The following is a 13,290-nucleotide window of genomic DNA, read 5'->3' on the forward strand; positions in this document are numbered from 1 at the left end:
TAAATTTGTTGAGAAATTAATAATGGGCCATTTACAAAGAAGAAAGAAACACCAAAAGTTTATTCATATGCTTCAAATTGAACTACTGTTAATTAGTAATGTGTTAGACAATGTTGATTTTTGCTTAAAAATAAAATTAGCAGTTTAATGTTACAACAGAGCAGAAAGTTTAAAAAGGGGTTGTTGGTAGGTAAATGTATGTTTGTGTCCGTCTGTATCTTGAGTGAATGCTGCACTTTTAGTCCCGCTTAAGTTTCACTTACCACATTTGTAAACATCAAAATTTCAAGGTTTTTCCTTCAATAACTTTTTAATTTCACTGACTATGAACTTGAAATAAAAATTGAGATAGGCTGAAAGACAGTAGAATCAAAAGGGTGTCATCATTTATGGAAAAAATATTATTATACTAGCTACTATCTAGGTAAAAATATGGCCAAATACACTGTAATGTTGCCTGCCATTGTTGCAAAATAAACTGAAAAAAACCCTCACTTGAGCAGCCCTAGACACATTTTTCGAATACCCTCCTGAAATATTTCCTCTGTCAATTAAAAAGGTTTTGGATACAATAAGTGATAAATAAGACTCTCTTTAAATAAAAAAAAACTGACTGATAATTCTGTACTGTTCGTGCTTAACACTCACAACTAGTTCATTAGTTTAGGAAGAGTTTGTTTGAGGTTAGGTAGAGTTTTAGTGTGAAGGTCAAGGTCATGTGAAGGTCACACTGCTGTGAAGGACACAGGGATGGATTTGGGTGTGTACTTGCAAGAACAAATTAAGCATGGTTTGTCCATATGCATTTATCAGAGAAACTGACAGTGACGGATCAGAGAACTCTTCAGACGAGGAGGAAGAAGAAGAGGATGAAGTGATTGAGGAGAGTCTTTCAAGGGGGACAACCTCTGACAGTGACAGTAGCTATGAAGAAGGCTGTTACGACAGTCGTGAGGGTCGCATTATATATAAGTGTAAAGATGACGAAGCTATCGCCAATGGCATTCCTGGAGCTAAAATGTTTGACCAGAATATAAGAGAAACGTGAGAATTTAGCCTTTCTTTTCTAAAACTCTGAAAATATTATACATTAATGGTAGATATAGATTGCAGTTACAGTCTTATCATTATATAACAGGTGTTTTGCAACTAAGAGCTAAATTTTTCATGAATTTGTACACCTTTGATTTTTTTCTGCTGCTTTTAGCATTGCTTAAACAGAGCATTAAAGCTTCCAAAGATCACAGCATTGCCCCTCGGTCAGGCACCCATGTACACTGACAAGGCAGAATTGACCCTCCACAGTCACTTTGTAGTGCATGCTGTTGTTCTCCCATCTTCGCATTGTTGTATACATCACCATGTAAATCATACATTTATAATATATTCCAAATTTTATATCTTATTCCAACATATAATCAAATGAATGGATTAGACAAAATAGAATGTTACCGGTATTTTAAAGAAATCAAGCATGAATTTGCATGCCAAAAAATGGTATGGTTAATGTTAATCATTTTGAATTCATCCTCTGCCAATTGTATAAAACTGGTTAATTCTTTGGTTTGGTTAAAGTTACCAAAAATGCTTAGCGATTGGTCAATATTTTTTTAATCATTATTGCTGCCCAATCAAATTACTTTCATATGCAAACTAGCCAAAGGATAACTTGTGGATAACTTAACCAGTTTTATACCATTGGCGGCTGTTGTTATTGCAAATCTTGAGTTAATAATTAAGTTTTCTCCCCTCTGCTATAAGTTCCAGCACCCGAAGGTAAATAATCATTAACTGGAAATGCTCTGGATATTCTTTGAAATAATGGCAACTGATGTAAACAAAATTCTGAAATCGCTTAAATTAAGTGAAAAACTCAAGGAGAACTGTTTTCTGTTACAAGAATGTTGTTTTCAAAAATATTTTTTTTATAATGTTCTGGTTTGAAAGCATTAAATCAACAATATGAAAACTGTTGGGGAGGATGGGGGGGACATAAGCAAGGTATTCCAGAGCATTGATGGTAAATCAAGAATGCAAATGAAAATTGTATGAGATGAGTGCCTTTCTTGTGTACATAAAATGTGTTTCTGGCTTACACTCATATTATAACCGTAGTACCCGACACATTTGACATGTGTAATGTTTACGCGTGTAATGTATCATAAGTGTTATCTATTCGTTACACCAATATTATGATGCGCATGAACATAATAAAGCATTGTTGATGAAGGAAGGTTGGGCGTCATTTACAAAATTGGCTTTTGGCTCACATACCACCCCACATAATAAATTATTGCTAATACATTAACACAGCATGAATTTATGTGTGATTAAACACACCCTATTTATAAAACCAGTATATTTATTAATGACATATACAGGACAATATAAAACTAACTCTTCACAATATGAATGCCATCACCAGAATAATCGCTTAACATATCGTATTGTCTTGTTTTTTGATAATTGTCATTATTTACATAATAATAATGATCAAATGACGTATAGGATTGTCAGTGTAATTGCATGTTTGCAAGCCTTCACGTACGACTTGGCAGTGAGCAAAGGTTCGTAGCAAATAAAGGTGTGTTTTTGTCCTTCTGATTATTAAGATGAACAAGTTTGGAATGTTTTAGATCTTATGTTATGATTCAGTGTAGGTGTGTAACAGATGAGCTGAGCAATGATGTAATTTGTTACGATAAAGTACTTGTACTTTTAATGGCATATTGTTATAAAAAAAGAGTTGTTTTGAAAGAGATTAACAGCATATTTTCATAATTTAAGTAATATGTGATGAATTATATGAAAAACAATAACATAAGCAAACACAAGCATGTAAAACCTGAAAGAGAAATATTCCTCGATGGGCTCTCTTAATTTGTCTAAGATAAACAGCTTATACACATGTTTTTCACTGTAAGGAGCACATGTTCCATGACCATAATTGCAGCATAATTCATAAGACCTTCAACAGTTTATACTATTTGTGTACCTGATCAATGGAATACAGTTAATCAATGAGACAGTGACTGTCATTATTCCTTGTAACATTTCTTTGGATATTTCCCTTTTGGGCCGATTGTTCAGAAATTTGTTTCCATAATGATTCACAACATTGTTGTAAACTTTTAAATCTGAACTATTTGATAATGTGCTCACATATTAGGATATACACAAGTAAAGCTGAAAATTCTCTCTAAATTCTTGTTAGTAATACAGCAGATCACAAGTGTATCATTTAAAATTTCAGAGCAGTAACTATTACAAATTAACAACAATGATGATGTTAACATCATTGTTAACTTTAACAAAGTTCTGAACAATCAGCCCTTAAAGTTTTAACTCAAATGCAACTTTAAATATTAAAAAAAATGTATATTGTTAAATATCTTCCCCATGTATATTTATATGATAAATGCACAATGGTTTAAAGATTAATTGTTTTCAATTATTTTCATAGTTTTAATATTATTGCTGCTATTCAGTAACATTGATAAAGCCCAGTTAAGACCAATGGTATCATTGGTAAGCTGGCTTATATAGGGGCCACATTCATGAACACATCTGGGCTTGACCTTAAATTTAAAAGTTAAAAAAATACTATTTTGATTGTAAAGCAATGTGTTAAAAAAGAACAAGCTAATATACTTCATAAAAAAATCAGGTTTTAAATAGATTTTGACTCTGAAGATCAGTGATTAAATTCGCCCACAAAGAATTATACAGTGTGGGTGTTTGTGTTAAGAAAAGCAAGCATGTAACGGGTGCGTGTAAGGTGCACATTATGAAGTTGGCATGTTACGGTCAGGGAAGTGTGTAACGGGCATGTCATTGCAGGTTTGAGCTTGACAGTGAGGTGAAGGAGGCGTGTCAAGTGCTCGCTACGTACCTTGAAGACTCCACACAAGTCCAGACAAAGCAACTTGTAAGTGAGGGGTTTACTTTTTTTTTCCTTATAAGTTGAGCAGTTTCTCGAAACATTTCTCATTTAAATAGTGCTAGATCATTTTTTAACAGACTGTATAAGGAAAAGGAGAGTAAAGAATGAAACAAGGGCCTAGCGCAAGACAGAGGTAAATCCAAATTTATTGAGGGTTAAGGTTGTCTTGCTCTGAGTCCTAGATCATTTTAAAGATGATACCAGGTGATGGTTTTTTCAGTCTGTTAATGTGTTGATAAAAGAATCATCCTTATTTTAATCCTTAAATGTATCTGTTGCAGAACTCGAGTATTGAGGTAATCCAGAAGGAATGGTTTAAGGTCTCGTCCAGCAAGCTAGCTGATGCCCACCAGAATGAGGACTACCTTTCGTGCTTCAATGAGATCTCCAAGAGACTGCTGGAGTACATCGTCAACATGCAGGACTCTAATGTGAGGCTCTCTTCTTTCTTTCATTTGATAGATTCTGCTTTTCAGGAGAAGAATTCTGTAGGCGTCTTCATTCATTTGACAAGACTGTAGAATACTGTGAAATCATTAATGTTCGTAAGGCATTAATGTTTGTGGTTTTCGTGGGTAGGGTGATCCACGAATTTAAGATCCCACGAAATATAGACCGTTTATTCACCTTTTCAACTGCCATGTTATGTACATACTAGTTTATTCATTACAGAAGTCGCAGGATACAGCGTTTATACCTGTCTCACTGTATATTTTACTATCATTGTTTTGTTCATATATTATATCTGCCTTTAACAAATAATAAACCAAATCAATTAAATGTGTTTTTATGAACCAAATGACAGCACATGTTTAAATGTGTGCTGTTAATGAAAATCTCCAGGTTTACAAGACTGTGATGAGTGTTGGTACTCAATTTTTTTATTGAATGAAATAATTAATCGATTACATTGGAGGTTACAGAGTACAAAGTACAAAACAACACGTTCAATATATTAATAAAACAAAAACGTGTGAATAAATATCTTGTTTACTCAAATATACGCACCTTTTTTGTGTTTTCACAGTTTGCAAAATTCTTAATTGGTATTCAATGGCTTCCCCTATCTGTATTTATGATCAGGGAACATCTTCTTTTATTACCTTTATCTCCTAATCAAATCGATAATTGACATGGGTATGTGCACTAATTGGCATCTCGTACCACTTTAGCGAGTGTTATAAACCGTGTGATGTAGAAAATGGAAATCACGGGCCAGCGCGTGGAGATTATGCAGGCAATCGCATATTCGATTTTTTTTTTCAAAACTGAAAAACCACGAATTCAAGTACCCACGAAATTGTATTTTTTCAGCAAACCACGAAATTTCATGCCAACGAATATTAATGATTTCACAGTACATGGCATTGTTGGCATGGATAATACATAAAATTATTGCGTTGTTTACCTGCAGTCTGTTATTTAACCTTCTCTTTACAATCCACGTTCACACCATGCTTAAAAGAAAGACAAATTATGTAAATGCACAAAAAATAATAATTACACCTATCATGTTTAATGTAAATGTCAAAATGTTTCAAGCTTGCTGCAGCCAATTATTTTTGTTGTTATTGAGTTATTATCTCAATCCACAAACTTATTGTTTATTCAGTATACATGAGATTATAACCTTGGATTACCATTTTGCTGTACAGTGAGATTGAAACATACCAAGTATTTCAGTCAGGTTCCAGTCATGTACATCAATACTTATTATATTCACAGGGGAACACGGCTATCCACTATGCAGTGTCCAACTGTAACTTTGACATTGTCAGCCTGCTGCTCGACACAGGGGAGTGTGACCTGAACAAGCGCAACAAGGCAGGCTACACCGCACTGATTATGGCCACACTGGCCAGCGTACAGACACAGAGACAAGATGAGGTTGTACAGAGGCTGTTCTCCATGGGGGAAGTGAATACCCGGGCTAGCAAGGTGAGGGGCACAGCGGGATGGAGTAATGTAACATAGGGGATGGGGATATGTAAGGACCGGTCAAGAGTAGGTTATGGCCGCACTGGCCAGAGACACTAAAATAGATAGATGATTGTACAGAGGCTGTTCTAAATGGGGAGTGTAAATACCAAAGCTAGCTTGGGGGTGGGGGGGGGGGGAGCTGGGAGTGTGTTTGTTGTTGGTAGGATTATGACCACCTTAGCTTATTGAATTTCTCTGTGGGGAATGAGAACTCCCAGGTCTGCTAGGTATTGCATGGGTTTTCATAGTCCAGGGATAAATGTGAGTGGTTGGATATAACTTTTATCTTTACACTTGATATAAGAAATGCTACAGAAAAGCAGCTTTTAGATTAGTAAAATCAAACTCAGTTTACAAAGTAGTGTATAACTATGTGTGAGTTACTATGATCTCTGAGTACTTGGAATCCTGCTTACTATAGTTTATTTTTAGTCAGATTACACTAAAACATGAAACACAATATCTCCAGAAATCTAAATCACTAATTTAGAATATGAAATATTATTAAATATTTAAGGATGGCCAGACAGCACTGATGTTTGCGGTGCGTCAGGGTCGTACGGAGATGGTGAAGATGTTACTGGACACCGGTGCAGATATGAACATTCAGGACGATGAGGGATCCACTGCCTTAATGTGCGCAGCTGAACACGGGCACACAGAGATCATCAAGATGCTGCTGAACACACCCGGGTGTGACGCCACTATTTCTGATAATGTGAGTTGAGTCTGGGAATGATCCTGCTGTCTATGTCTTGACATTCTTGTGGTCCTCTTGGTGTTTTGATTCTAAAAATAAGTTATTGGCCTTTTATTTCAATCCCTTCTTTACCATTCTAATAAATCTTGTTTGTGTCTGACATTCTTATGGTATTTGTCTATTATGTCTTTTGAAATAAGTTGTTGATACTGCCTTTATTACCCTTATTTATTATTTCCAACAAATCCAACTAACAGTCTGGAAACCAATCATGACATTGGTTATTTGATGTTATGTTTTTTACTCACTTTTATTTTCATTTTCTTAAATCATATGTGCATCTTGGAAATAGATTATTTATTTACCAATCAGTTGCCCGTATTTCACTTCATTTTATTTTTGCTCTTGACCTTTTACCCCTATGTCGCATGCGTTACTGTTGTGTGTGTTGTGTACAGGACGGGAGTACCGCCCTCTCCATCGCCATGGACGCTGGACACAAGGATGCAGGGGTTCTACTGTATGCGCACGTCAACTTTGGACCTGGACACACACCTGTATGTATTCCGCCTTAAAATGTGACCTGCTTGTATAGGATCTTTAAATGTGGGGTTTGTTTAAGAACCGCTCTTCAAATTGGATCGATAAATTTATGCAATTATAAGAAGTTTCTTAAAAATTTAAAGAGAAGAAGATAGAAGTCACAAAAAGTGTCAATCTCTTACTGATATATATTTTGCTGATGTTTTATAATTTTCAGTTTTTATATGATGAATCAAATGATTAACATTTAACAAATGATCCTTCTAAGATTTGCTGATTTCATTGACGTTGGGACTTGAATTACAGGTTTCAACAAAGTTCTGAATTTCGAAGGTTATAAGAAATAAATATGTTATCAGAAATAATATCTAAGATATATATACCAATTAACTTGTACTGCGAATGTTTTATACTGGGATATGCATATATATAAAGGATATTTTCTATTAAGTATTTATTGCATCTATAGAATGTACTGTATTTCTCTCATGTGACTTTATCATATAAACAAGATTAATAGCAGTTACCAATATCTACAATTCTCTCGTGTCATAATACACTGTAATCATAATAAAGCAATGCTTTTAACGAAAGATAGAATTTGTTTATAATTATATCCTATATAGTGGAAATTTGTTCAGACTTTTGATGTAGTTATACAAGAAATGCATTTTCAATAAAGATTATCTAACAGTTCTTTTGCTAATGCGGAAATAATTTCTTGAAATATTTGAATATTTCAAAATGATATATAGCTCAAAGATATTCAGGTTATCCGTGTACATTCAAGTTTATTCATACACATTCACAGCGATTGCACTTACTTGATATGATGGTGTGAAGGTTTTAAGACATGTTTGATGCATGTTTTCAGCGTTATGTTCCGAGGAAGTATAGAACTCAGACACATTTAAGCTATGGTAATACACTGAACGTGTGATCCTTTCTGCATGGCTTTTAGATCATTGTGCATATCTCCCGACCTCAAAACTGTTGGACAAGTGTGTGTACGGTTCTTGCTACTGTTTATTGTTATAAAAACAATTTTAGTCTGTTAATTTTAAGCAGCCTTTTCATAAAAGGATAGTTGGTTATAAAGTTTATCTGGTTAACACGTTTTGGAGAAATATTAGTTTTTTGTCTCCAACATTGATTAAACATTATTGTTTTTAGCCAAGGTAGTAAATGTGGTACTGGGCATTCACATTAATCATTTTTTTCTCTAAATAGTTACTTGACAGAAACCAAATTAATGTATCATTTGCCAGCAGTTTTATGCTTTGCTTGAGGCTTCCCTGAATAATCTGTTGTTTGAAATATGTCCTCCAATTCAGGCTCTATAATGAAAACTATGTTTTCCATGCGCTATATCTACCGCCTGCTAGCAGTTCAGTTTGTCCACTATTTTCCTTAATTTGTAATCACTCACTCCTTAAAAAAATCTTACCTAAGATTTCCAAAAGCCTTTGAGCTTAAACTAAAAAAAAAATTAACTATATATCACTTGTCTGTTTTTTTTTTTTTAAAGGTCTAGATGTTGTCAATGCCATCGGGTCATCATCAATGTTATACAAAAACTATATCATTGGCTTCAACTCAGAAACAAACCATTGGAGATATTCATGTGAAACTAAGTACATATAATACCAGTAAAAATGCAGTTTGTGTAGCATGGCTAACAACTCTGGTTTTAATTTTTGTCAAGTTATGCCCCTTTATTGCTGCATTTACTTCCCCTTGTTTTATCCTTGAAATAAGATGTCAGCGGATCCAGTAACACTAGATGTTCCCCATGTATGTTTATTCTGTGTTCTGTCCTGCTTTCTACTTTTTTGTCAGCAATACTGGTTCAAATATGTGCAGATCTTTGAATTTGTTTGGTTCATATTTTCAGAAATTAAAATAAGGATTATAATGCTTAAATGCATAGGAAAAGTATATGTATTAGTTGTATTGGCAACAGGTTCATTTTATGCATTAAATAGGTACAATGTATTCAAAAAAGATGGAACATTTGTTAGTTTAGAATTAGTATTATTTATGGGTGTTAAAGATGATCATTTCTTGCCTATCATTGTGCATTTTGAAGGCTAGTGTCTGTATACTAGAATGTTAACTAAAGGGAACCAGAACTGTGAAATCATTCCTATAATATAAATTCCTCTTACAGAAACTTATGTATCATTAAAACGAGCCATTTGTGCAACATTTAATGATGGGCACTATAAAAATGGAGTAAAACCGGTTGAAGAATTTTATTAGATATTTTTAAAACATTTTATCTATATAATGACTTCACGGTAGTTTATCAAATAGGGTAGTATTTCATGTTTAACCTACTGTTAAAAATTGTAAATAAGAATAACTTTACTTATTTTTAGACACATAGTAAATATTGTTGTTTTATTAAATTGTACTAACAACTGCTGAAAAATTAGATCATTTATGATATGTAAAGGTAAAATGTTGCCAAGTGCCAATATACCTCACTTGTTCATGAGTCAATGTATTGTTTCAGGCTCCGACTAAGCACAAGGTGAGAAAGTCTTCATCCTCGTCAGAAAACACCGGGTAGGTTGATGGATCTGGAAGATATTCTCTTAAACATGATTTTAATCTCCATCTAAGAGTCAAGTGTTGAGAACTAATGCAGTTATATTGTGTTTAACATCCACATAATTTCAACAGAGGTTGAAAGTGGTTTTGTCCTAGGGGCGTTCGCCTCTCCCCCAAAAGGTTGTGGGTGCGATCACCACCAGAGGAACATTCTCTTGGCCTCTGAAACAGGACACCAGTACTTGTTTCTGCCCAAGAGGGATCAATATCAGCTTTTTAACATACTTTATACTATCAGCACCATGTTTTGTTCATAACTTAATACATTGAGCATTGTATGAAGAAGGTAAATCTTTCAATTTTTCAAATGTGAATCATTGCATGTAAAATTTATGAACAAATAGTTATCATCAGGAGATGTTCACTGTTTACAAGCAAATGCAATAGAAATGTAATGTCAGTTTAAAGCTCACTCTTGCAGATTGACAGTTATTACTTTTTTCTTAGTTTTTGTCTCAGAGTCAGCTAATTTTGGTATCAATGTCTCCAATTCAGGCATGTAAGATAACTTAAAATAGAACAGATCTTAATCTGAAAATTTCATTTATATTAAAGCGTTAGTAACACTTTTAGCCATAAAACACAATTTTGAAATGTAAATAATTATGAAAAACTATGTTCTGATCTTTTGTCAGCAGTCTTGTATCAATGGCTTAAAGACTTTAATGCAAAATATTTGCTCATTCCAAGACAAAATAAAAAAGTTGTCAAATAAATCTGTTTTCGAGAGGGCAGCTTTTAAGGCTCTACTGAGCTTATGTTTGTAGAGTTAATATTGCTGGCTTTTACGTCAAATATAGAAATTGCTGTAAGTAGACCAGGTTTTTGTTTCGTCACGCCACTTGTTGCAAATGTAATTGAGCAGGAAAATTTTCATAGAATTTCCTCTACTTTGTGTAATATGGATTGCTAATGTGTGGTGTTATACTGGGACACTTTGCCATAAATACCAAGAGTTTTTGTTGTTCTTGATGTCTTTGCATAGTTTATTTCTATCTATTTTCAGGGCAACTCCATTATAGGACTTACAAATAACATCGCTAAGAAGCCTCAACATACATGTATGCGTATGTGAAACATCATCTTCTATGCAACTCTCCGGCTCTATGCACAGTACAGATGCAAATGTTCTCAGATATAACCCTTTATTATTCATTCAAGTGGTTTGACTACTGGAAATGTATGTTTGATTTTTAATAGAAAAATACCATTATGCAGGCATACATTTATAGTGAAATTTCATTGTTGAAATGTCATTTATTGGTTGTTTTAAGAGAAGTTTGTATCTTAATTTTTAAACTTATGTCTTTCATGTATTTGCTTAGCTAGAAAGGCAAGTTAGCAAAACTTACAGATTGCCGTTTTGTGGAGAGAAAAAAACACTTTGTAAAGAGTTTTAAATAATTTGTATTCTTTACACATAATCCATATCATATCTCTATAGTGTTGTGACTTGGCAGTTTTATCTCAGTATATACCAAAAGATATTATTTATCTTATATGTATATATGCCTAATATGTATTTTAACACATGTACATGTATATTGTGTAAAGTTATATTTGCAATTGTAGAATAATAATTATCTTTTCGTAAAACTTAAGATATATACACTTTTACAATGTAAAAACATGGAATATACTTTTTGTTGCAAGAATTTGTTTAGAACATAGTTGTAGAATTTTGTACTCTGTTGAGTTAAGCTTTCCATGTGTTTTAAGGACATTCCATAAACCAACCATTCCATTAATTAGCAACTTTTGAATTAAAAAAAAACAGCAACATGCAGAAAAAATGTGTTGAAAACAATGAGTATGTTTTGGGTTACTGTGTATTTGTATTATTTTTTCAAGAATTTCATTGCCTATTTAATTTGGTCTAACCCGAGATTGTGTCGTGAATTTTCATAATTTGTAGAAAATAAACCACATATTGGTTAGTTTTCCTTATTTGATCAGCTTTCTTGGTATTAATGTAATTTATAGTGAGCAGTTATGAAAATCACAGGCTGATTTTAACCGTAGTTTAAACTTAGTATTTTTCACTGTTGTCAATTTTTTAGTCCCAGCATTTCAGTGTTGTTAGCTTTAAGTTAATATCAATGTCTTGTTTTGTATGAAACATTGCTTACAATTCATTCCCTTTAAAGACATACACACATACACACACACTAATTTGGACAGTTTATAGAAAACATATTTTTTTTTAATTTTGCCATATTTTTCCATAGCCTTTTTATGTTATTAGGCCTGAAAAGTTGTTATACTGGCTTACTTACTCGTTAACATAATGGTTGCCATGGTATTTTGTATATTATATATTCCATATGTTATTATTTATTCCATGTTAAGCAAGCACATTATTACTATTTTTACAATATTTCCCTTATTATTTATCAGCATTTTATGTTGTATTTTATCATTCCATTTTAACATTTTAACACACTGAAGCCTCAGTAAAGTTGCAATTTAGATAAAGAGGATAAAACATATTCTTGTAGAGGTTACAAACATAGAGTCTATATTAATGAAAAATAAAACCAGTAGAATAGAATATACCTCAAGTTGAGAGTTGGTGCTATGTATATTTATAGTCTAGATCTAGTTAAAATGTGTTCATAACATAGCTAACCAGAACCAATGTAGGGAGGCTTTGAGTAGGTAATAGAGAAACACTTCTGGAACATGTATGTGTAGCTTCTCGAACAATAATGTGTAGTTTCTTGTCCATGTATGTGTAGCTTTTTCGTTAATGTATAGCTTCTCATACTTGTCTGTGTAGCTTCCCTTACATGTGTATGTAGCCTCTCGTACAAGTATGTGTTGCTGCTCATGCATTTATGTGTAGCTTTTCAAACATGAATGCCTAGCTTATCGTAAGTTACACTGATACATTAATTTCTTCTTGATTTCATACATTGACTCTGTGTACATTAGGATTATTGCATATGAACAAAGTCAGGCTTCACAAGCCTGTCAATGTTTATGTGACATAATGATATAACTCAGCATGTGCCGAGGCTATTAGAGAAACACTTAGAAGTGGTCCAATCTATAGATGGGTGACATACAGTAGTCCACACATACATGTACTAGACTAGTAGTGTTTCATAACCGCTCTATTAATGTAAATTGTTATATTATAAGCTATGAAATAGGTTGCTGGATGTCATAAGCACTGCTGTGGCCAAATTGTTATTATTTATTTTTATACGCTGCTTATTTTTGTTTTATTCTTGTACTCAAACTGGATGTTAACAAATTTCACATACAAATAAGATTTATTTCTTTTTCCATTCTAAATAGTAAAAAAGTTTTAAAATTAGATAGTCACAGATTAGATTCTTTTTTCTTTTCTTAGTACTTGAAGTGCTACTAGAAGTCAGTAATGTAATTCAGTTCAATACATACTTGGTTGGACTCAAGTAATTAGAATGGCAGCAAGTTTTAAGCACACACCATATTGTTGTTAGTTATAATTGTGATGAATAAATATGTGAACAAAACCTGA

General features: G+C 33.2%; 1 protein-coding gene across 15 annotated transcripts in view; it reads left to right on the top strand.

The window, feature by feature from the left end:
• Positions 1-13,290, top strand: part of LOC128214868 (KN motif and ankyrin repeat domain-containing protein 2-like) — a 35,000-nt gene extending 21,710 nt beyond the window's left edge. For 6 of the 15 annotated variants that reach the window (XM_052921559.1, XM_052921561.1, XM_052921557.1 and 3 more), the window contains 9 exons: positions 814-1,044; positions 1,762-1,776; positions 3,841-3,928; positions 4,225-4,374; positions 5,669-5,881; positions 6,441-6,641; positions 7,082-7,180; positions 9,685-9,737; positions 10,789-13,290. In XM_052921559.1, coding sequence (XP_052777519.1) covers positions 814-1,044; positions 1,762-1,776; positions 3,841-3,928; positions 4,225-4,374; positions 5,669-5,881; positions 6,441-6,641; positions 7,082-7,180; positions 9,685-9,737; positions 10,789-10,804 — 1,066 coding nt within the window. In that variant the 3' untranslated portion in view covers positions 10,805-13,290. Of the gene's footprint in view, positions 1-813; positions 1,045-1,761; positions 1,777-3,840; positions 3,929-4,224; positions 4,375-5,668; positions 5,882-6,440; positions 6,642-7,081; positions 7,181-7,472; positions 7,500-8,040; positions 8,087-9,684; positions 9,738-10,788 lie in introns of all 15 variants that reach the window. The other 9 variants (XM_052921568.1, XM_052921570.1, XM_052921569.1 and 6 more) reach the window with 7 other exon arrangements.

The sequence above is a fragment of the Mya arenaria genome, chromosome 13 (genome assembly GCF_026914265.1).
Source record: "Mya arenaria isolate MELC-2E11 chromosome 13, ASM2691426v1".
NCBI lineage: Eukaryota > Metazoa > Mollusca > Bivalvia > Myida > Myidae > Mya > Mya arenaria.